Raw genomic sequence first — 25,727 nt, forward strand, 5'->3', positions numbered from 1 at the left:
AAGCTGAGCACTCCCACTTGGCCTCTCCTGTTCCATTCAGGTTTTTATTAGTAATCTTTTTTAATTTTCATCAAGTATGAAACAGATGCTCTTCTCTGCATGTTGTACCCTTAGAGGATGATGGACAGCCCTTGTGTTCAATCTGCTTAAAGCAGATCTTATGATTGCCATAAACAACCTTTACAGATTAGTGCACCCATCTATACTTAACACCACCAACAGTTGTTTATATGCACAGGCATACAGAGAGACAGTGGCAGGGAATGAGTTGGTAACAGTAAAAAGTTTCATCAAGTTCAGTCCTTTAGCTGACATGGGGGAGGGTTCGAGCAGCTATAGACACCCGACATGCTGGATACTGAACAAAACAGCATTATTAACAACAGTATTTCCGTTTTTCTCAATCAGCTGCCAAGACGAAAGTCCAAAAGAGACAGCTGCACCAACATGTCCACTGCATGTTGCTGCCCATTGTTGACATGGCACTTTCTAAAAGACACCAGAATTGTTTCTGGGATGGTGCATTAAGACTAACAGCTGAATTCTAGCACATGCCCCTGGAGGTCTTCCTGTGCATAAAACACGTCTGATCAACTGATGGGCTTGCCTATGCAATTTAATTGTGGGCAGGATGAGAATGAAAGGATGGCATACACAGAACACTGCAGTCGAGTATGTCCTGAAGGCTAACCTCTACAGTCTATCTGTGCACAATACAGCTCAGTTAGAACACTTATATACTGTATGTGGCAGGTCCAAAACTCATACAAAACTCATATGATTTTATTAAGGCAGAGGCAGCCGCAGTAGCTGGCACACAGCCTAGATTATCATGTGAAAGTGACAGGTCAGACAGACAGCCAGGATGCTATTCTCTCTCCATGGAGAGGTCCAAGAGTCTGACGGGTAGCATTTGCACTCTCAGTGCACACACAGCAGGACAGAGCAGCTGCCGTATTACCATTATGATCTCATCGGGAGCAAGGTAGAGTCATAGTCTGGCATACAGCTTCTGACAGGTGTAAATTAAAAAAAAAATGGATTTCTGCTGTTTTGTCTACATGGATAGGTCCAAAACATGATAGGAAGTACTCCCTCTATTACTCTGAAAGCTCTAGTATGTATGCTATTGCACAGAAAATATAGGAAAATAGTATGTGACACTATATTGTAGTATTACTGATTAGGCACAACCCACTAAATGTGGACTAGTCAACAAGGATCAGGAGCATCATGGAGTCTTTAAGACTAAAACATAGGTTCAGTGCACTATAATTTGCATGAAAGGCTCTGTATCTGAATCTGTATGTTGACCATAAGCCCCAGTCTTATTAAATTAAAAACAAACAATGACGGCCTGACGGTCTCAGAACTATCTCTTCCAAAGATGACCAACTATGTTTAGGAATGCTGGCACAAAATCAAAACGCTTCATTTGTTGGTGTAACAGATCAAAGATGCAGAGGTAACATTCTTTACTTACCTTGAACATTTTTCAAGGTCTTATGAGAAGCATTTACATTCTCATTGTGGGAACAGGATGGACAAGCATCTTGCGCAAAAAAAAAAACAACATAATCATAGCCCTTCATTCTCACATCCTAGACAAGGTGATGGAGAGCATGTGCTCTGTCACTTAGGTCAAAGAAGCAACACAGAAGCTGGCGCAACAATTAGCTGATCATTTGGGTAATGCAGCCAATTTAAGAGATTGATGGGTCAATATTCATTCATCTCCATACAATTGTAAGAGGCTATTGGTTAGCATGGACAATTTTCACTGTTGACACAGGATGAGAGGAGGAGGTGGTGGAGTAGGTTAGGAGCATGCACTAATAACAGCGTGTTGCTGCACCCACTACACGATGAACCACCTCAGGATCCCCAACATTATGACCGAAATGCAGCTGGTCAAAAGTTCAGAACACCTCGGTTTTTCCTGTGTTTCATCAAATTTAATCAGTTGAAATGCACCCATGACTTAAAATGGTGAAAAGGTAACCAATAAACTGCTTAAAGTTTAAATTTAATGTTCAGGTTATCAAAAACTAAGAAAAAAAATAATAAATTTAAGAACATTAAAAATGGGCCTTCTTCAGGGAACAACTAATAGGTTAGAACCTACAAATATTCTGCAGGAATTAAAATAAATTAAGCCTTGCAAGTTGAAGTAAACTATTTCCACAGGTGCCCCAATGTTGTTGATTACTTAAAAATCCTCTATCTGTCTTAAAGCAGAGTTGCAACAGACTGTTACTACACACTCTAAATTACTTGGACAATATTCCAGTGATAATGACAAGAAAACGACAATAAATAAATTAAATGAGACACCATTATTACCCTTAGATGAGTATGCCTTTCATTTCGAGATACTGCAAAAAAAAATTTAAAGTGTCAGTGAGTACAGCGTCCTAAAAATCCAAAGGCAACTGGAAACTGGAAGAAACTAATAGGAAGATATATGGCAGACTCAAAGTCACAACCCAATCAGAAGACAAGTTTCTGAGGGTCACCAGCTTGTGTGATCGGCGCCTCACAGCACAACAGCTTCAAGCACAGCTTAACATTGGTCAAAAAAGCAAGTCTCAGTTTCTATTGTGAAGTGGAGACTTTGTGCTGCAGGTTTGACAGGGCAAGTGGCAGTAAGAAAGCCACTCCTTACAGAACAAAATAGGGCCTTGAAACACTGGCTGTGGACTACTGAAGACTGGAAGAAAGTTTCAAGCGCTGATGAAACAAAGTTTGCAATCTTCATGTCATCACGCAGGGTGTTTGTACGCCATCGAGTTAGTAAAAAGATGGTTTCTTTGTGTGTGACACCAACTATCAAACATGGAGGAGGAAGTGTGATGGTCTGGGATTCTTGCACTGGCATTCTGAATCAAAAGGGTTACCACAGTTTGACTGTTATATCAGCAAAAGGTGGCTACTTTGATGAATCACAAATTTGAAAGAAATTTTATACATTTCATGATTCCTTGACTTTTTTGTATTTGGCATTTATTTATTTGTTCTATGATTTGATTTCATGAACCATTAAGACATTAAAATGTGTGCATTTCCTTAAAAAAAACGAAAAAGCGGAGGTATTCTAAACCTTTTGACCTTTTTAGTGTGTATATATTTACAGTATATTATTATATACAGTACAGGCCAAAAGTTTGGACACACTTCCTCATTCAATGTGTTTTCTTTATTTTCATGACCATTTACAGCACTCCATCACTCTCCTTCTTGGTCAAATAGCCCTTACACAGCCTGGAGGTGTGTTTGGGGTCATTGTCCTGTTGAAAAATAAATGATCGTCCAACTAACCTGACTTCTGCACAACACAACTGCTGGTCCCAACCCCATTGATAAAGCAAGAAATTCCACTAAATAACCCTGATAAGGCACACCTGTGAAGTGAAAACCATTTCAGGTGACTACCCGTTGAAGCTCATTGAGAGAATGCCAAGAGTGTGCAAAGCAGTAATCAGAGCAAAGGGTGGCTATTTTGAAGAAACTAGAATATAAAACATGTTTTCAGTTATTTCACCTTTTTTTGTTAAGTACATAATTCCACATGTGTTCATTCATAGTTTTGATGCCTTCAGTGAGAATCTACCAATGTAAATGGTCATGAAAATAAAGAAAACACATTGAATGAGGAGGTGTGTCCAAACTTTTGGCCTGTACTGTATATTTATAGTATATAATGTAATAAAATATACATACAATTTTAAAAGCTGGCAGGCTTTCAGGGGTGCTGAAATATATACACCTATGTACAGTATTTCAGGGAAAATCACATCCTTCCCTCCAGGGCAGCTAGTGTGGTGTGTTGCACTGAACAGGTCAAGTCTCCAGACTTCTGAAAGGTCAACAGCAGTGCTGAACCTCTGCCAGTTTGTAAAAAGATATAAGAGCTACAAGATGCACTGACTGGGATGTACTATCCAGCAGTGACATTTCAACACCACCATGCACAGGCCTCCTGGACACACTTGAAGAGTGGTCCTGAGTTCAAACCAGTTTTTTTAAAAATAAAAAAAATAAAAATACATTGACTTAAGTTCCAGTAGATGAGGATAATGGGAGCATGTTACAAGACAGGCTGTACACATCTAAAACGCCCATGCTACACATACTGTATGTCACATCTCAAAAATTTGAAAGGGAGTTAAAACCACAGTTTTAAGAAATAAGTGAACATACAGTCTCCTAGCTGGTACCAATGATGATTATGCAGATGAACCCGGCTGCCCCATTTCCTGAACACTTAGATTTTTCACGTAACACGGGTTGGCTCAGCCAAGCCCCACAGAACAATAGGCCTACTGAGGCTCTGTGATCTGGCCAAGTGAATGGGCGATTAGAGAGGGGATTACAGGCGTAGCCATCCCAGCTATTCACTCTTCTAGACTGAAACTCTACACCACGCTGGCAAGCCGCTCCTCAGTGCCGCTCTCGAACCTAATCATGCCCCGCCTCTCTGTAATTGGAATCTGCTATTAAAAAAAAAAGCTGGTATCAGGTGCTCGCACTTGTCATATTAACTGTGCGACTATCAGTATTTATGTGTAGTTGGCTTAAGGTGCTCAAAGCATGCACAAGTCTACCAAGAAAAAAGCAATGCATACATTCACTTAACAAATGGTGTAAGATTTTAACATGCAAGATGAGAGTCTTCACTTTCCACAATTTACACAGCGATATAATTGCACCTATCTGACAAGGTAAGGGCAAGTGCTTATCTTTACTCTACCACTCTCTAGCCACCATCAGCGCCAAGCTAAATAAAACTTGCTGACCACACTCAAAGTTCAGACAATAATTGGATGTTTGATATAAAATATTTTGATACACGATAGTAGAAACTAGAAACGTAATAGAAAAAGGGCCAGAGGCAACTATATTTCCTGAGGAGGCTCGAGTCGTTTGGTGTAGGCAGACAATTTCAGCTGGGCCACTGGGTATCATGAAGAGTGCCTCAAATACTTCGCATGGCACCCTCATCAACCTGTTGAGCACTTTTAGCACAAGTCTGATTTTACCACATTTCACCAGGAAGTTTTAAATCAGTTAACATTTGATACTATAAACTTATGCTATGGCTAGGCAAGGCTCCTTTCAGATTTTTAACATACTAATCTTAATTTGATAAGGGGCATTATTATTTTATCTATCTCACAACCTTGTTTTAGACTATTTGGTTTAAGTTTTATGTGTTGGCTGCTCTAACACTGCAATTTCCCTTGGCATCAACAAGTTTTTACTTAGTTATGTATCTATCTATGTAAGTGTTCTAAAGCAGGGGTGTCGAACTCCAGTCTTGGAGGGCCGCAGTGGCTGCAGGTTTTCATTCTAACCATCTTCTTAATGACCAGTTTTTGATGCCGATTAACTTCTTTAGTCTTATCTTTAATTAGCTTGACTCAGGCCCCTTAGTTGTTTTTTTCCTTAATTAGCAGCCAGACAGTAATGAGACATAAAACAAACAGGACATGACCAGCTCACCTGTACCCATCAAACAAAATCTGAAAATAAAGATGAAGGTCTCAGTAAGGTTGATCCCTGAGGTTACCAAAATATTTTAGAAGTTCTTAGAAAAAAACATAATATCAACAGTTTTGAAAATGTCTGCTGTAGCAAAAAGAGAGCAGCAACAAGCCATGGAATTGAACAACGGGTTTAATTGACAGCAAGAATCAGCTTTCATTAGGAATTGGTTGGAGTTTGAAGCCCCAATTTAGCTGGTCATCGGTTGGCTCGTTTCATGTCTCATTTCTGTTTGGCTGTCATTTAATAAAGAAAAAGAATCAATTCAGAAGACTTAATCCTTAAAAACAGAGCTATTAAAAGAGAGGGAAAAGAAGTTAATTAGCAGTGAAAAATGAACACCGATTAGGAAAAGGGTTAGAAAGAAAACCTGCACCCACTGAGGCCCTCCAGGCCTGGAGTTTGATACCCGTGTTCTAAAGTATCAGCTAAATACCTAAGAGCTCAGGGTGCAACCGGGTGAGCCACAAGTCACTTCTAACCAGTGAGTGGTATTAGAAATGCACTGTCAGTGCATTATTTAGAAACAGAAAATAGTACAGGTCCAGAATGTCCCCATTACTAACCAGTGGATAGCTTTAGAACTCCAAAATAGTTGACTAACTAAAGTGGGTGTCGGGTGGTTCTGTCACAATTAAACAAAATAGTAATATCAAAGCCTGTGCCTAAGCCATAAAAAATAATAAAAAATCAACAGGGCAAGAGTCAGATTTACCACCAAACTAATCTCCAGATGGATTCGGACACCCTAAATAAACCAATAAAGGCAAACTGGCAATACCCAGACTCATCACCAGTCAGTTTTTAAAATGTGAGCAGAGCTGGTCTACCTATTTGGACCATTCAAAATATGACTGTAGTACCATGGCTGATCACCAAATTACTAAACACTGAAAAGTGTTAGAGTATCTAACTAAACCATTAAGAAAATGACTGGAGTATCCACACAGATTGTTAATCTCTGCACTTCTATTCTACATCTATAAAAAACTAAAATGATGAAAAAAAAAAAAACTTTTACTGGATGCATCATAATTATAATAATCTGTGTGAAGCTTGAATGTTCTTCCCATATTCTTTGAAATGCTAAGTAAACTCTGGGGTGCATGAAAACTCCCTTGCACTACACAAGGCAGGTTTGATTCCTATCTTGTGTGCAGTGCTATTGTGATTAGCCCAGGGTCACATAAAGAAACTGGTTCAAAATGTATAAATGTACGGATGGAGCATTATTTCAGTCACTGGTGCATGCATTGTTAACTAGGATCCTGCCATGAAGGGATAGGCTTGTCCATTATACTTTAGAAACTGCATAGACAGGTAATAGCTCTACAGACAATTCACAGTACAAAAATCTGTATTGTTAGTAACAAAACAGGTAACTTGAGCCCTGTGAAGGAGCGACAAGGCCCTGCAATATTAACACTATTTTTTTTAAATGTGTGTCACAGCCCACCCAGAAGATGATGCTACTAATAGCCTTGGCAAAACGCTTTCCATGCATTACAAGTCTTAGTCACTCCCTTCATCAGACAATTAAGAAGCAATAAGGCCAAGCCAAACTAATTACAAATAAGGGACATTTAAGCCAATGGTATAACCTGTTGGCATGGTAGTTTTGTTGGGAGGTCTCATTAAACCATTATTACCAGTAGAGAGGTGTCCGGCTCTCTCTGCTATCCACTTACAGCCATCTGGCAGGATTTTGAACAGGTCATTAATAATCGTCCAAAGCACTGCTGCATATACCAGATCTGGAAGCACAGGGAAAGAGTGACACACCCCGCTTTGTCAAAAATCAAAATTGTGACTGCCTAAAGGCTCATTCAACTCCAATCTCAACTAGAACTCCTTTCACTAAAAAAAAATGATAATCAAAATAAAATAAGCCCAGGAGTGGCACAGTCCAGCATCCTTGGTCTAGGCCCCAAATCCAGTCTATGTCGAGTTTGCATATTTACCATGCCTGTGTGTTGTCCTACCACATTACCAAAGATGCAAGGCTGTTAGACCAACTGATGATTCTAATTTAGCCCCATATGAATGTGGAGATGTGCAAGTATGTCCTGCAATGCAATGACACTCGGTCCTGGAAGGGTTCCTGCTTTGTGTGTGAAGTTATCGGGATAGACTTTTGGACCCACTATAATGCAGAAATGAAATAAACCGCAATAAGAATGCCATGTAAAACAAGTCCTACACAAAAGTCCTAAAACACCTGCTACCTATTACAACAATTTAAATATAGGACATAACTTCATACTTGTGCATATTTATCATCTTTTTTAAAAAAAGAAGCAAAGCAGTTGAAACGAGAGCAGCATGAAAAAACCAAGCCACTATCAAAAATATTTTTCTGTGAGTAGGAGGCAGAAAACTAAGGCTAGACTTGAACATTATGAAAGCCCCAAACATATTATGAAAAGTAAAAACTAAAACCACGGAGATGGCCACAGTAGTTGGCCCAAAGCTGTCCTCATGCAATGGCTATCCCAGATATGGCTGAGATGACCGTACATCCAGAAATCCACCTTACAATATTCCAATTTTAGGGAAAAGGAAGACAGAGCCTATCTTGGCGACACTAGGTTCTAGCCCCATATTGGATGTCTGTTCATCGGTGGGGATGCTCATTCAGGCATACACCTATACTTACTCATGCCAAGCAAATTTAGAGTTGCCAGTCAGACTTACAGTATATGTCTTTGGGATGGGACAGAAATCTAAAAAGAGTATGTAAATTCCACATATACAGTGAAAAAGACAAAGTATGAGCCCAGTCTCTTGTAGCTGCTCTTTACTGCACCCCCATCCAACAGTATTGGAGTAAATGTCCTTTCTGGAATACAGCAAACACTACTCATATCCCATCTTTCACTACAAGCTCATGAGGAGCTTTACAATGGAAGGACAGCAAACAGCCATTCAAACACAATACAAGTTATAGTTCCTCCTAACAACATCACGTGCCTTTTGATGCAAGGAAGCCTTTTGACATAAAACAGAAAAGTCCGGAAACATGTCTTCAGATTGTTGAAAAAAGGAGATTTCCTCTGAAGCTTTAGCCAAGTGGAGATGTTTGGACAAAGCTATTCTACTTGTCCGAATAGCATTTCTAATAATATTTGTGTGGCAGCTTTCTTAACTTTTAAAAAACAAATGAATTTCTTTTCTTTTTTGTTTAACAGTAGATAACCTTAAAAACAAACAAATAAATGAATAAAGGGACAATATGAGGTACAGCATAACATTGGTGGCAACCATACACTCGGATGGAGTGTATTAATTTGAATTTATTTATTTATTTATTTTTAAAGAAAAATACAAATGTAAACTCACAACAGTTTTCCGTGACGTAGTGCAGCAACTGGAGAGACACTTTCTGCCCCAACCAGCCTTACATGTACGTACACACACACACACACAAACACACACACACACACTCAGGCACTGCTCTGGGTACCATAGCAACTGGGATGGGATTACCAGGCTGTGGAGCTGGAGAGAGGTAGCTAGCCAATGGCAGCTGACCGATTTCGAACATTAGAGCGCTAAGTCTGAGTGGCAGCCATTCCGGCGCTGACCGTTAACTCTTTTTTGCTGTTGTTGTTCTTAATGAATACTCCCCTGCTGAGTGCACTGACATTTTCCCTTTCTCTTTGCACCCCCACCTCACTCCCCATTCCTCATGCCTATTCTAGCTCTCCCCATTTGGAGGGTTATAGCGTGCCAGAGATGAATTAGGCCTAAACAATAGACCCTGCCTGGGACAGCTCCACAAGGCCCTGTCACCGTGGCAACCACAGCTCCAAGGAGGGAGGCCCCTCACAGCTGTTGGATCAGATTAGTTCAAGCTCTGATAATCCGCTGGTCACCCTTATGAGCAAAAAGCCTCACCAGCCCCCAAAATTTGGGTTGCCAAGGACCTTGGGTCCGGGATGAGATAGAGAAGCAGAATGGTAAAAGAGACAGCCAAACATGTTCAACATGTGGATGTCGGCTACAACTTATAGGTGCCTTGATGTGCGGCATTGCTGGCCATTGTCAAGACGTGTGCTATACAATTCCAGCAGCTGCAGGGGGAGACCAAACATGGAAAAATAAAACTAGCAAGATCCCACAGATCGAAGGGTTACTTTTTTCCCAATAATGCAGCCCTTCTACCAATTTTGGCTATTTGTGCCCATGATGTAACTGATTCATAATTGGATTGGTGAGATAGCTATGGTTAGAATTTTATTGCCACCATAGGATCAAAGCTTCAATTAGCTATTAATAGCACCTGTGGCACACACTGCCAGATTAACAAAGCAGTGGAGCTGGAAAAAAAAAAAAAACACACCAGTTAGCCGTTTCTAGTACTGATCTCTGATCACAAATGGCACTTTGGATGCTTCTATTAGTGAACAGCACAGAGAAAGATCAATCATCTGTTCCACCCCAGCCAATGCCAAACCATCACAGGCCCAAAAATCTGATGATAAAAAGGTTTTACAAAATAAGAAATTTATGTACTAATTAAGTGCCTAATTACGTACTCCCCAAAACCCTCTTTTACATAGACAACGTATGGGCTTTAAGGCAAGGCACTGAACAAGTGTACAATTGCTGAGGAGTCTGTGGTGCATTGCTAGTAGGGGCAAAAAGCCTGGACATTTTCTCTTGGTCATGTTTGGACAGGAGAGAACACACACCCACCTTGCCAAATTGGTCAAAGTATTGCTTCACATCTTCAATGGTGGTGTTTACCGACAGGCCTCCTACAAATATCTTCTTTGTCCGGGTCACCAACTGTAGTAACAGAAAAAAGAAGAAAATTGGAAAACTAGCATCAGACCTTATTGACCACACTGCTTTCAAGTATTCCTTAACATTGTCCTTGTCTTTGACAAATTGGTCTGTCCACTGTTCACCTTCTACATTTCTGAAACTGAAATACTGAGAGTTTTTACTTTTCCAATTTGCACACCAAACCCAAGTACCTGCCAGTGTGCACCTAACACTAAGCCTTACTCCTCATGTCAGATAAGGTCTTGGGACAGTACTTCTGTCACATTAGGCTTTGTGGTCTTTTCAGTCCTTATGTCACACTAGGTCCCAGGACCTCATAGTTCACTCTGTCAAACTACAATCCCTGGGCCTCCCGATCTTTGTGTCACACACCAAGCCACTATGACTTAACTACTTCTGCAGTGTCTGTGTGTTCATTCTGCCAGAGTCTTGAAACTGCTAAAGTGCTGAACATGTCCCAAGCTGCCTCTCAGGCCAGACTTTAGGGCCCAGCCCCCACTCTCAGCAAACTAGAGAACACATTCCTTTCAGCATTCACAAGAGTTAGCATGGAGACCCAGTGAGGCCACATGGACAGTGCAGAAAGGAGGAGCCATAGGCCATTAATCTCTGTCTGACCACTACTGGAGGTCATGACCTTCACAACTGCACCATCTGTCACAAAGGACAAAAAAGTAAGACTGGGGGGAAAGAGGGGAAAAAAAAACAATTCTCGTCCACTCCAACTTGGGGGAGGGATTCACCTGGATACACCCTGGTATAAGATATTTAGAAGATATTCTAAATATTTCCCTAACTGCAAACTTTCAAATTAACAAAATTTCAGCAAAGTTTTAAGGTTCAATCAAGGGTCACCCAAGCGCATACCTAATCACGAGAACTGCAAAATGGCTGCTTGGTGACAAGTTGAAAGTCTAAGCATTCCATAAGGGCTTGGATTAACTGTTTGATGGGGTAGGGCAACTTAAAAGTCAGCTCTCAAAGTCTCCATTTCCTGTGATTTATATTCATACTTTGTATATCAACATACTAACCCAAGGACTACCATCCTGAACAATAGCAAAGCTACTCCTTCCTTCATAGTCCTTCAAAACACAACATACTTCATCTTCAGTTGGTTCTCAGGCTACTATATGGACTTTAAGTGAACATTTGGGTCAGAAACTGTAACCTACAGAATTGTCCAAGGAAGACTTGAGAAATCAAAGACAGGTTACTTGAAGATCACCAGAGACCTGCACAAAGTAAACTGAACAAAAGCATCAATGCAAGACTATGGAGTCAAACAAGGTTTCAAGGCAACAGTAAAAAGATGCACAGTGAAAGGTGCATAAATAGCTAAAGAAACAAAATGGAGACATGAACAGTCTAGGAATACAAAAGAATTTAGAGCTTAAGGAACACAATTTCAACATGTCAGCCTACCGCCCACCTTCCTGTCTGTGCAAACTGTCTGTTCTCTGTCAAGTTTATTCAAGTCAATAGCCCATTTTTTTGTTAAGGATGCTGTCTCACCGTCACTAGTTTACTCTGTGCCAAACTATCCAATTGCCATTAAGTTGACTGCGTGAGGAATTAATCCATGTATCTGAAATCCACATAGGCACTGATAAAGTAGATCCAGCAACATTCTTTCAGCTTAAGGGCAAATGACGTACTTGAGGACATCAGTGGAAATTAAGGGGAAGTGCACTTAAGATTGAAGCCAGGAAGCACTTCTTTACGCAGAGTCGTGAGACTCTGGAACAAACAAATTAGAGATGTAGTTGAAGCAGAAACCTTGACAACATTGAAGACGACTCTGGATCAGATGATGGGACAGCTTAGGCTTAGCTAAACAAACAGACTTGATGGAATGAATGTTCTCAACTTGTTTGTCACATTTCTTGTGTTTATGTAAATTTATTTACTGTTGAACTATTCACCTTCTCTCAAACCTACTTTCTGAAGAATATGCTGTAGTCAAAGTCAATTTTTTAATGTGTTTTCATTGAGTCAAGTTTGTTCAAAGCCTTTCTTCTCATTGCTAATTTTCTCAAAGTTCATCACCGACTGAACTTCCACCTGCAATTCATTCATCTTCTCCTAAACTAGATACCTTTCATTGCAACCATTCTCTAGATTTACTAATTCACTGACTTCTTATTAACCTCTTTCCATACATATCTATGTTTCTTACAGTTTAAGGGTCTACAACATTTTAACCAGCTCAATTAAGCCCACAGTCTTTTTCAGTGTTTATTGACTGTCAGAAGCTTACTTTAATGTACTGCTCACATGTGTGCACCAGTCATCAAGGCCATTTTCTCCACTACAAAAACATGGCCATTGAGTGTGCTCTATATTCTGGATGCCCGAAGACAGCTGTCCCTCCAAAAAGTGTAAAACTTACTTTCTTGGTAATAACCTTAAGAAGACCTCCAGTTCTAGTTTTCACTCATTTGTCTAATACAATAACGTAGTGTTTCTTGAATGACAGTCCAGCAACTTTTCTACAAATTTCCTTCAGTAGAAATTTGCTTGGAATATGAGACAGCCTTACTCTTGAAAAGAAAATATTGGTGTAGTACTGAGCATTTAAAGCAGTTTGTCCAGGTTTGATTCCTAGCCAACCCAAAGAGATTGTACACAGTTTCGTCAGAAGTGTGGCCCCCCCTAGTGGCTAAAGGGTTAGATTGCAACTCATAAGGCTTCAACATTCAGTCTCTTCAAACGATTCATCTTGTGACCCCAGGCTAATCACTTAACCTTCCTGTATTCAAGCTGTAGAATTACAAACACAATTGTGCTGTAAAGCACTTAGGTGTTCAGTATGAAAGAAGCCTTTGACCTTTTCGTTTTAGTTCCCCCTTTAAATAAAAAGGCAGGGCCATCTTTGCTGTCTTGCTTGAGCACAGGAAATTGAATATTATGCAGGTTTTATCTAATATAAACATTGTACGTACAGCCTTCAAAAAAGCATAAAAATTAAAAAGGAAATGGACTGTGCATTCGTCATTTTCAAAGGAAAGGCATTTGTCTGCTCCCAGCTTTCACTTGGTATGATTTGCGTTTGTCCAGAGGATTACTTTTGATTTATTACACTGCAGGCATGGCAGGAAAAGCCAATGTTTCCTGTTGCGCTGCACGCCTTTTGTTAAACTATCGCGGCACGAGATTGAAAAGGAGCAAATAATAAGCAGCAGACAGCATCTGGATTTTAGGCGTGTTGTGTGAAGACGTGAAAGCCAGATCATATTGAAAGAGAGCACTAAATTAATAATTAGTGCCAAAGTGATCACTTAAATGCTGACAGGCAGAAATCTGCAACAGATGGGTTACACACACATCTCAGCTCCTAACGCTAGCCACACTTGTTTGCAGGAACCAGCGGTCATTTTTCTGGTTGCTGAAAAATGTGCTATGACCTAGGACCTGTTTTACCAATATTATAGGTTTTTTGTGGGGTGGGGATTCTGGGATGTTTGAAATACATAATTTCAAGAGTGGTGCTGACCCTGTTTTTACTGTCCTAAGGAAGCCCTAAGTTAAGGCCCCCCTAATTACAAGGCTGCCTCATATTGCAAGCTCAGGGATAATCCCTATCGATGGCTCCCTTGGTCTTTGGGAAAAAAGCCCAAGCTGACACTAAAGCGCCTTCTGTCATCCAATTACTTAACCGAATTAACCCAATTTCTTCACCGTCCACTCCCCCACCACCAATTACCCGCAACCTGCTGAGTCCTGCTTTGCCTTAACTGACAGCCTCACTTCTGCGGCTCATAAGACACGCAAATGAGTCATCCCCAGTCCTCCTCGCTTCTTCAGCAGAAGAACGGCCAAAGATTTCTTCACTAGCTTCTCTGTGCATACCCCTTGGAGGTCTGCATAAGGCCTACTCCACTAATAACTAGGAGCCCCCGAAACACTGCCTACATGATTACCTGACCCTGCCATGTCTTTCACCTCATAGCTCCTTCACTCCAATTCACTATAAGTTACCCACTGCAAGAACTTCTAACACCAGGAAACACACTCAGCAGCACCTATTGCGATAATTTTTCAACAACCCTCCAATTGGCTTGTGTGGCTACCAGTCTCAATGTAATGAGCCCCTTTTTCAGTAGAACCCCAACCAAGACCATTTTCTGCTTTGGAATGGATCCAAGCTGTCCTAGGACTGTATAAAGAAGTGAACCGATATAATAAGGTGATTCATAAATGGACCCTGAGAGGATTCCGAAACCCATGTATGGAATATATTTATTGCAATTATCAAATATTTATGAATGCAGGGTTTTATTCAATATTAATGTTGCAGTTTTAAATTCCTATTAAAGAAGATAGTTATAGAGGATATGATAAAGAGGCAATCTAAAAAACAACTGACATAACTTGATAAGAGTACATTTTAAACATTGATGTCCACTCATTTATGAAGTATGTCCTGCAATGCTAACCCAGTGTTGGTGTTTTAGGATCTTCAGCAGTGTGCTCTTATTACTTAGCTAAGGACATACTGTACTACTTTCAAAACATACATACTACTTTCAAAAATGGGAAAGGAGCTATATAAATACAATGGATTATTATTTTTATTAAAATGTAAAGTGATTTAAATATCTTTCCAATTTAGTAGCATATAAGTGACATACTTAGACTATGATATCTTATAAGAAAGCACCTTTGAACCACATCATGGAAAGGATCCTCAAGTTCAATACAAAGCATCAGAACTACCATGAAGCTGCTTAAAAAATTCCAAAAAACCAAAGCTGAGATTTGTGCTTAGAATTATCACCACATTAAAAAGCAAAAAGTACCTAAACCTCCTCCATTTCATCTATACTGGAAGACTTCACCAGATGGATTTCTGAGCAACTATTACAAGGACCACATCACAGAAGGGTAGCTTTAACCTACTGTATTTCACATTTCCACGGTTATTGTAATGCCACCTAAGCTCATCCAACACTAACAGAAGTCTGTTGGGTTTTCTAAGCTACCCAGGTTTCACAATTCCAGCTAACTGGGGCAAGAAAAATGAACCAGCAAAACATGTTCCTTAGCAGACTTAGTAAAACAACCCACCTGAGAACCACAAAGCTATACCATACTGTTATCAGCATCTTAAATGATGGTCACACCTACTACTTAGCCCATACAATACCAGCCTATCACAATTCTCCCTAAACCCACTATATTGCTATTGGGTCACTAAACTGCCCTCACACAGCAACTCAGAAACCAGTCAACAAAACTCCTTGCAATTATGACACTACTTTTAGATTCACCCAGTTATCTAAATTCTATTATCTAATTACCAGAACATAACATTTTCGCATGGCTCCTTAAATTGACCATATTCATTTGCCAGCCAATAAAAATTAATTTACACTATAACATCTGGCACCTTAAATTGCCAGCACGTTTCTGCTCAGCTACCAAATACCTCCTTACATGTCACTACACTACTTAACATGCTGCACATTGATAGGACATGTAAGCACTCTTGTGACAATACTGCTATGGCTATTCTCCCCAACTTGCCCACGTGCTACGTCTTAATTAAAAACTTCAGTTCAGCTCCTTATACTGACCACAGTCAGTTGCCAGTAAATAAATCCATCCATAGTATGTCACCTGTCAGAAATTATTTAAGTGCATACATACCACCACACTACCACATGGGCTCCATGAACAATTCACACACAAAAGCCTGAATAACTGTAATTACTATTTTTCATTTAGTTCCTTAAACTGACCACATTCAGCAGTCAGCAGTCAATAAAAAGTACCCAAGTTGTACCAGATGGCATTCAAACCTGCTACCCACACACACACACACAACTTAATTACCTTAGGAACATAAGATCCTTCAACAAACAAGAGCAGTCCATTATGCTCATTTCATTAGATAACTTGTCCCAATATTTAATTCAAATACAATTCTTGTTTGTTTTCAAGGTATCTGCTTCATCTACATAAATCCACAGTTTCTTACAGGTTGCCATGACTCTTTAAAATAAGTGGCTTTGCCTTAAATGCACTTCCACTTAATTTAAATAAACATCTATGAGTAGTGTTTAACTAAAAGAATGCTGCTGCATCAATTTTAATTGTAAATAAAAATTACCACATGCTCCTTAACCTGACCACATTTACTTTGCAGTCAATAACACTATTCACACTATACCAACTCTAACCCTAAACTGACAACACCTTTCCTCTCAACAGTCAATACAACCACATATAATCATTACTGGACTCTCTAAACAGTCCACCCACTGTCACTCAATTGACAGTCAATACAAATTTTTAATATTACATACAGGAAGCATTAGAACAGACTCTTATTAATTGCTTTGTGACGAGACTTTATTAGTGAAGGCACTATATAAAATGCTTTATAGAAAATGGTATAAGCCAAATATAATGCTATAGGAAAATATAAACGAGTAACAAGACATGTGGGAAGTGACATGTTTAGAGTAGTATAACAAAGAACAAAGTAACAAAAATTACTTGAGGATCAAAAATTATTACCACTTTACTAATTCAAATAATTTCAGGTCCTAATGTGCTTGGTTTTTTAAGCATTTGCAACTCCCGTTCATTAAAGCAACTCATTCCTCCACTACAAAAGCTACAGACCACAATATCGACCAAAAAAAATTCTAACAACAGAGACCTCTATCCATTCATTTTCCCTGTGCAGCCAAAACAGGCCTGAGGCAATTCTAGTAATCAATGGGTCAGTGTTGATAGAATTCCAGTCAATGACAGGGGATGCAGAAGCCCACCAGGGCAATTTAGCAGTTTGTGGAAGTAAACCAGAAAAAAGTACAATCTGCAAACCAGCACAAGGAGAATTTGCAGACTTCATATCAGAGTTAAAACAGCACTGGTTTAAAGAATACAGACTTAACGTGGTGTGTATCAGTAACACATTAGCTCCCCAAATGCCTCTGCCTCTATTATGTCAGATTAAAATAAAAGTATATATAGCACATAACATACAACCCCAAATCAGAAAAAGTTGTGATGGTATGGAAATGCAAATAAAAAAAAGAAAAAGTGATTCTGAAATGTATTTCATTGCAGAGTGTACGAACTCAAGATATTTCATGTTTTGTCTGGTCAACTTCTTTTAATTTGTTAATGTACACTCACCATTTTGTAATGTCTACATACCTTCTTACAACACTCTCACTGAAGATACCAAGTAATTAAGCATTTCAGGTGTTACTTTGTCCCAGTCTTCCTGCAAAGACATCTTAAGGTGTGCAACAGTACAGGGTTGTCATTGTTGCATTTTTCATTTCAAAATTCTCCACACGTTCTCTACTATGGACAGGTCAGGACTGCCGGCAGATCAGTCCAGTACCCGTACCCTCTTTTTCCGCAGCCATGCCTTTGTAATATGTGCAGAATGTGGTTTTACATTGTCTTTTTGAAAAATGCATGGATGTCTCTGGAAAAGATGTCACCTTAAAGGCAGCATATGTTAAAATAGCATATGTAAAATCTCAGTGTACTCAGAGAAGTATAAATTACCTTTACCAAGGGCGCGGACACAACCCCAAACCATGACAGATCCTAGCTATTGGACTTGTTCTTGATAAACAGTCTGGAGCACACAACGTCCATTTCTTCCAAAAAAGAACTGGAATACTAATTCGTCTGACCACAACACACATTTCCACAATGTGATGGTCCATCACAAATGTCTCTGAGCCCAGAGAAGTCAATTCTACTTCTGGACATGGTTAAAATAAGGCTTCTTTTTTTGTACAGTAAAGTTTTAAGTGCCATTTGTGAATTTTACTCTGTATTATGGTGCTTGACAAAGGTTTGCCAAAGTTTTTCCTTGCCCTTGTGATTATATCAGCTATTGATGAGTGATGATTGATAGAGTACCACCTGAGGGATCAGAGATCATGGTTGTTCAGCTTAGGCTTGCGCCCTTGCCCTTTATGCACCAAAATTCCACCAGATTTCTTTAATTGTTTAATGATATTACGCACTGTAGAGGTAGAAATATGCAAAACCCCCCCAACATTTCTTTGAAGAACATTGTTTTTTAGCATTACAATAATTTTCTCGCGCATTTGTTGACAAACTGGAGATCCTCTGGCTATGTTTGCTCCTCAAAGACTCAGCCTTTCATGGATACTGCTTTTGTACCAAATCAAGATTACAATCACCTGTTTGAAATCACATTATTTAATTATGTTACCTTATTACTGGCACTATTTTTGTTGGAAAGTGTTGTAGGTCTGAAATGTAGGAAAGGATGTATATAAACAAATGAAATGAAGTTGACCAGACAAAAACATGAAATATCTTGGATTCATAGTGTCTGCAAAGAAAGATAACTCAAAGTTTGTTTTTGGTTTTTTTTTTATTTGCATTTTCCATGCCGTCCCAGCTTTTTCCGATTTGGGGTTGTACTTGAAGAATCTCTCCCCAACTTGCATCAAAAAAGTTCACCTACAGAAAGTAAACATACCTTTGGTTGAGCCCGGCGAGGGAAAGCCACTTTTGGGTCAATCTGAAAAGCAAGAAGAGGAATAATCATAATGTGTTCCAACATCACCCACAAAATCCAAGAATTCACTGCAAGCTATTTGAATATAAAATGCCCCCTAATTGGCAGACTCAGATTACTACACACAAATTACAAATATAATACAACAACAATAAAACACAAACACCATGCAGTATATGCATACAAATATGCAAATATATTAATGCAAGGAAAAATTAATTTGTATTCAAAATTATTGCAATCTTTTAGGCTCCTAATTATAGTAAAGTCAAGCCAGGCAAATAGCAGAGAAAATATCTCCAGGTGAAAAACTAAACGTCTAGGAGAGCATTACTTTCAGAAAAGGCAAATTCAAAGTCTAGGTGGCTAATCTGCTATATACTATGGTGCAGGCTAGTGTCTACTATTGCTAAAAATAAAGTCTACTCTCAAAAGCATTGGCTGCATGACTGCAGGTTCTTCCCCAGAGTCTCAAAGCACATTGCCACAACCCCCTATCTCCACCAAGAGACAGAATTCAGCAATGAGATACACAAATCATCATGCTAAAGTCCACCCCTTTTTATGTGATTATAAAAAAAATTAAAAAAAAAAAAACAGTAAGCATGCAAACTACATGCATCATGGGCAACAAAATGTAAAATTAAAAATTAATAAATATGTTATATATTTGTGATAAAAGTGCTAATGGATGTTGAAGACATCAGTGATCTAGAGGTGGCTTTGGGGAGCGGCCAGTCCCTCTCATGCTATGTGCGTGCAATTAATCACAAGCATGCTGGCAACCAATCACACAAGCAGGGGAGTGGCCAGTACCTCCCATGCTGCATGCAACCAATCACTAGCGTGCTGCTGATCAATCAGAATGGAGGATATTGGACAAACCCAGTTGGTGGGCTCCGCATACCAAATGCCCTGTGACTTCGGGTGCTCCCCGGACTCCAGCATTTATGGTGTCTTTTCTCTCAGTTCTCACAGGGGCATGAAGCTCGTGACATCAATTCATTTCATTTGCAGATTCTGTTATCCTTGGGGTACACATCTGTAGGCGATTTGGGAGTTGAGGAAACATGAATGTTTGCCAAAAATTCAGCCAATCTGTTAGGTATGGCTAGGGCTTCTCCTCTACAAACTAATTAACACTTGTAACACTAGCATGAAGTTAAAGGTGGGATACTGCCACGTTGTAGAGGCGCACATGCTGTCATGCACCCATAAAATGTTTATGTTTTGCAACAGCAAACTTAGGGCTCTGCCCCTGCTCACTTTCATTGCTTCCCGCTGGGTTATCTACTTCACTGTATCACTTTAATCTGTTTAGAGGTTCTATCAAATCAGTTCAATTTGCTTGTAGAAGATTGTACATATTTTTGGCAACTTTTTAAAATAACTCCTCAACAACCTATTGATAACTGACAGAATATCAATTAGTTTAAGTTCAGTGATAAACTATAATTATTGCATTATCTAATTTCTTTTGTGTGTGATAACACATATTCATTTCTGAAGAACCTTTCAAAAGGCAGCTCAACTTTCTTCTCTGCAAAATTGAAATGTCAAGTGTATTGCCAGAGCCTGCAGAGCAACCAAAACTACAGGGGATTTGACAGGGGGAGCTGACCCAGCGGGGTCAGTGAATGAAGCGAGCAGGAGAAGAGCCCCTAATAAATAAATAAAAGTACTCCATTCCAATATAAAATCAAGGCTGGAGACAACCAGAAGAGGTATCATCCAAGGTGAAATAATAATAATAATAATAATAATAAAAAAAGTTTCCTACACTGAAGTAAAAAAAAAAAAAAAAATCAAATAGAAATAATGGCTGAATCTTTAAAGTCAGACCTGGAACATGTACCCCAAAAGAGATGAGACACACATTTTCTAATTTACAGCAAAATATAAAAATAAATGCTTTTTATCATCCTGTACTCCAGCTGTAATGCATCTGGGGACTTGGCCCAGAAATGACCAATCAAGCAGATATGCTGAAGAAAGTGGGCAGTGCCAAAGCATTAGAAATGTAAACTATTAGGTTGCTAGTTCAGTTGTCAACACTGGGCTACTGTGAGCACATACGTCATTTAACATTCTAGTGTTTAGATTGAGGACACATGGGAATTAAAAAAAAAAAAAAATCAAGTGTACTTGGGATTTCTAAATCTTTTTAAATAAATGGTAAACCAAAACAAACATGTAAACCATACATTGTGATTTAAGTTTTACATAGCAAGAAAGAAATCAGGTATATCAACTATAGTCATGTATACTACATGACCTTAATTTCCAAAAACAAAGTATATAACATTATTTTTTCTTTTTTAAACAAAGGTTATACCAAAGATAAAAGACATTGATAGCAAAACCAAGGCTGGCTAATGACTGGAGACAATGAGTACAGATAGTAAGAGGAGCAACCAGTGGAGTCCATATAGAACACATACTACAGTTACAAATTAATGTTAATGGCACAGATTTTAATTCTAAATTGTGAATAAACTGTGAAATTTCTAGATGAGACCAAAATGGGAGGGATGGCCAACAGAGAGGAGGCTGCAGAAACAATTATAACTAGGCAAGCATTGGGAAAATAAGGTTTAGTGTATGCAAGTGCAATGTGCTACATGCAGGTAAAAAGGTGATTAATTATTATTACAAGGTGGGTAATACTGAACTACAAGGAGCAGAGAATAAAAGGTTTATGTTGATGCCACATTTTCACTTTCCATATTGCCTACAAAAGCAGATGAAGTGGTAAATAAAACTCAAAACTGACTTAACTTTATTTACATGGTATCCTCACACTAATTATCTATAATTGAAATGCATTTGCCCTTTTATTTATTTCATTACATGCTAGCTTACAAGGCTATATTGTAAACATGTCTATTGAAATATGAATTCATTTTATTCTGATATAGCACAAATTGAAATTAAACCATTCCCACTGCTGCTATAGTCTACATCAAATCTTCCATCCCTTTATCTGCTACACAGTTATAGCATTCCACCTGCATTATGTGCAATATCCTCTGCACATCTTTTAAGCTTAAACACAATGGCCTAGGTTGAAATGAAGCACAGCCCCTTAAACATAGATAAGAAAATGCAGCACAATTTGGGAGCAGCAATAAATGAGTTTGAAATTATACACTCTGTGTGTGTGTGTGTGTGTGTGTGCAGCAGCAGTTTTACAATAAGTCAAACATTATTTTTTTTCCCCCATTAGTGATCCTTTTTTGCAATCTAGAGCAATGTGACCAGGGAACTATAAGGTGTGTGAGAGAGACAGTGTGAGAAAAAGAGACAACTGACAGAAACTGAGACCTAGTGCATATAAAGTGTATAGGAGAATCTTTTTGAAATTAAGATTAACATAAGACGACTCCCAAGACAATAACACATTTTTTCCACTTTGTATATTGTGTTTAAAATGTCAGCCACACACATGCCTTCTCTATTAATTAAGCCCATCACAGCAGCAGACCCAGTTAGCATGTCTAGTTACAGGCCTTGCAAAATACAAATCTGCATGGACATTGCCCAATAGAAAACAAGTCCCCACATGCTCACCTAATCACAAGGACAGTCCTTTATAAGTACATAATATATCTGCTAAGAAATCCAATCATGCAATAATTCAGCGTTTCTCAGCCTTTAAGTATTTGCGACCCGAATTTTCATAACAGTTTTAATCCCACCCCCTAACGTTGTTTTGAAAGGAGCCCACTAATACCAATTTGTTCTTTTTTAATTAATGATATATCATAGATGCATATTTTATTATACCTACTTAACTTTTATTGACATTTATCTAACTCTATATTTATTTTTCTAGTATCAGAATGAAGTTTTAAGTTAATTTGTTTTGGTTTCAATAGATGTATTTTTCATATTTTTGATTCTTGTTTTCTTTTTTTCACATCTTCGCGCCCCGCTTTTTTGTTTTGTTACTTTGCGCCCCCTAGGGGGGCCTGTCCCACAGTTTGAGAACCACTGCAGTAGTTGAAGCATGTCAGCTTAATTACATATATTGATGCTTTTGCTATCAGTTATATTAACTTTCCCACATAATTGCAAATATAAATATAACCCAGCATATACTGTACATGCAAGCCTAATTACACACAAATATCCTTACACTACCACAAGCACACACATACCTAACTAAAACTAAAATGCTAACCGAAACACGTTATATATACACATACACACACAATAATATAGTATACACATATATGTTATATATTATACACACACGCACAGTCACAACATTAAAACACAAAAGTGGTTCAAGGAAGGACAACCAGTGAATATTTGGCAGGATCATGGGTGTCCAAGGCTCACTGATGAGCATGGGGAGTGAAGGCTAGCTCATCTGCTCAGATCCAACAAAAGAAGTCCTGACAAAAACACATCAGAACTGCATAGCTGTAGACCAGTAAGAGTGTCCATGCTGACCCCTGTCCACTGCTGAAATCACCTACAATGGGCACATGAGCTTCACAATTACAAAATGGAGCAATGGAAAAAGGTGGCCTGGTCTGATGAATCAGATGATTTTTTTTATTTATTTATTTTTTTTTAAGATTAGGTCCTTCATTAACCTGGGGGAAGAAATGGATGCAGGATTCAGTATGTGAAGAAGGCAAGCTGGCATTGATATGCTCTTGGTAATGTTCTGCTGGAAAATCTTGGGTTATGGCATTCATGTGAATTTTACTTTGACATGTACCACCGACCTAAAGGCTGCTTCAAATGACGTTTATCCCTTCATGTCAAGTGTATTCCCTAATGACAGTGTCCTCTTTTAGCAGGATAATGCAACCTGTCACACTGCAAAAAATTTGTTCATGAATGGTCTGAGGAACATGACAAAGAGTTCAAGGTGTTCATTTGATCTGCAAATTACCAAGACTTCAAACTGATTGAGCCTTCAGAGGTCTTGCGGTGTCCATATTTTGACAGGTCAGAGCGGTTTTGGTGGCTGGAGGGGAACCAACACAATATTAGACAGGTGGTTTTAATGCTGTGTGTGTGTATATATTATATATATATATATATATATATATATATATATATATATTATATTATATATATATATTATATTATATATATATATTATATTATATATATATATTATATTATATATATATATATATATATATATATATATATATATATAGTCATTTTGTAAAGCACTTTAAGGTACATTCAAAAGTATGAACTATGAATGTACTATATAAATGTGTTATTATTAAGGGCAGCACAGTGGCGTTGTAATATAGAACCAGCTTCCCAAGATTTAATCCTGTATTTAGTTGTTGCTTACATCAAGCCTTCATATTTAAATTATGTCTGAATAGATCCTATAATGGTTTAGCATGCTGTCCAGGACTGTTTCCTGCCTTGCTCCCTGTGCTGCCAGGATAAACTTCAGCTCCCATAACCCTAAATTGGATTAAGCAGATTTTTATTTTTGGCAAACCAGAATAATACAAATTAGTGTTCCAATAGCTTGTACTTGCAGCCCTGGATGCGAGGCTGGAACTAAACCTCCACCAGAAAGGACAGGTTATTTAATAATAAAAAATAAATAAATAAAAAAAACACATCAAAGTTGAGTAATCCACAGTTTCTTAAAACAGAAGATTTTAGGGTTATATAAAGAAGCTCTGGCAAATGTTTATATTGGTGAAATATAAAGAAAGACTGCTTGAAGAATCTTGAAGTATTCAAAGATGACCCAATACAGTACAGTATACAGTTTTACAGATGGTCTTGCAAATGTAGTCTGTCCACATTAGGCAGGCAAATATTTTGGCATATTACATCACACACTGGAATACTTCTTAATATATACAGTAAGATAAAGAAATTGTACATCTAGTTTTGAAATGCAATAGTGAATGTTGTTGAATAGATATTGAGTGTATAAACATACTCAGATAGCCTTCATTTGAGTGTTTACTTGTGAAAATTAAAGAAAATAGTCTACCACAATAAGACTTTAATAACACAATCATCTGAAATATACAGATGAGCATAAATTTCCTGTAAAACCAAAACTAGCCCTACAAATGCTACATTGTATATTTTTAAGTGAATTCTGTTTATATAAAAGAGTTTAAAGAACAACTTTTAACAATTAAATACCACACTTATTAGGAAAATTAAATTACAAGGCAAACTGGACTATTTACAAAAATAATCTCCCAAATTTTAACAGTTGTCTACTGCATTTGATTAACTGTCAAGATTGAAAGCAGTATCACTTATCACTTAAGGTGGCAGCCTTTAAACAATGGAAGGAACAAAACAAAAACAGAATGTACCTTTAGTTGACGCCTTCTTATTAATGCTCAGCAAGCATGTAGCCCTTAGAGGTCTCCTTAATTAATCACAAATATGCTTTTACCTTCAGTGGAAAATAGTGTAGTGATGTGATAATACACTGGTTTTTATTTCACAAGACTGCTACTTGAATTCACTGAACAACTCACTTTACTATATTTTATATATAGTACACAGATACACACATACAGACAACAATCAGAATTGCTGCCACAGTCAAGGGCAAACTATCTACTAAATAAAAACAACATGGCATCCTAATCAAACACAAACTCTTTCTTCTTTCACAGGTATAGACATTGCCACACCCAGCATAAAAAGTAGTGTTGGGATGCCAACCTTGTCACATGAGCATTTACACAGACACCCTATAATAATAAAATCCAGAATGCCAGTATAATTACATGTACATATCCATACAACAATACAAGTATAGTTTGTGCCATGCATGATTAATCTTTACTTATACGACCCAATACAAGACAAGCTCCAGCATGGCAAATTAATTATT

The 25,727-nt window shown here is 38.3% G+C and overlaps 1 protein-coding gene across 5 annotated transcripts in view; it reads right to left on the reverse strand.

The window, feature by feature from the left end:
* Positions 1-25,727, reverse strand: part of LOC120540734 (RNA-binding protein Musashi homolog 1) — a 60,277-nt gene that overhangs the window by 15,296 nt on the left and 19,254 nt on the right. For 4 of the 5 annotated variants that reach the window (XM_039771758.1, XM_039771756.1, XM_039771757.1 and 1 more), the window contains 2 exons: positions 18,827-18,868; positions 10,243-10,335 (listed from right to left, as the gene is read on the reverse strand). In XM_039771758.1, coding sequence (XP_039627692.1) covers positions 10,243-10,335; positions 18,827-18,868 — 135 coding nt within the window. Of the gene's footprint in view, positions 1-10,242; positions 10,336-18,826; positions 18,869-19,750; positions 19,880-25,727 lie in introns of those variants that run through there. The other variant, XM_039771759.1, reaches the window with a different exon arrangement.

Source organism: Polypterus senegalus, chromosome 12, assembly GCF_016835505.1.
Source record: "Polypterus senegalus isolate Bchr_013 chromosome 12, ASM1683550v1, whole genome shotgun sequence".
NCBI classification, from domain to species: Eukaryota; Metazoa; Chordata; class Cladistia; order Polypteriformes; family Polypteridae; genus Polypterus; species Polypterus senegalus.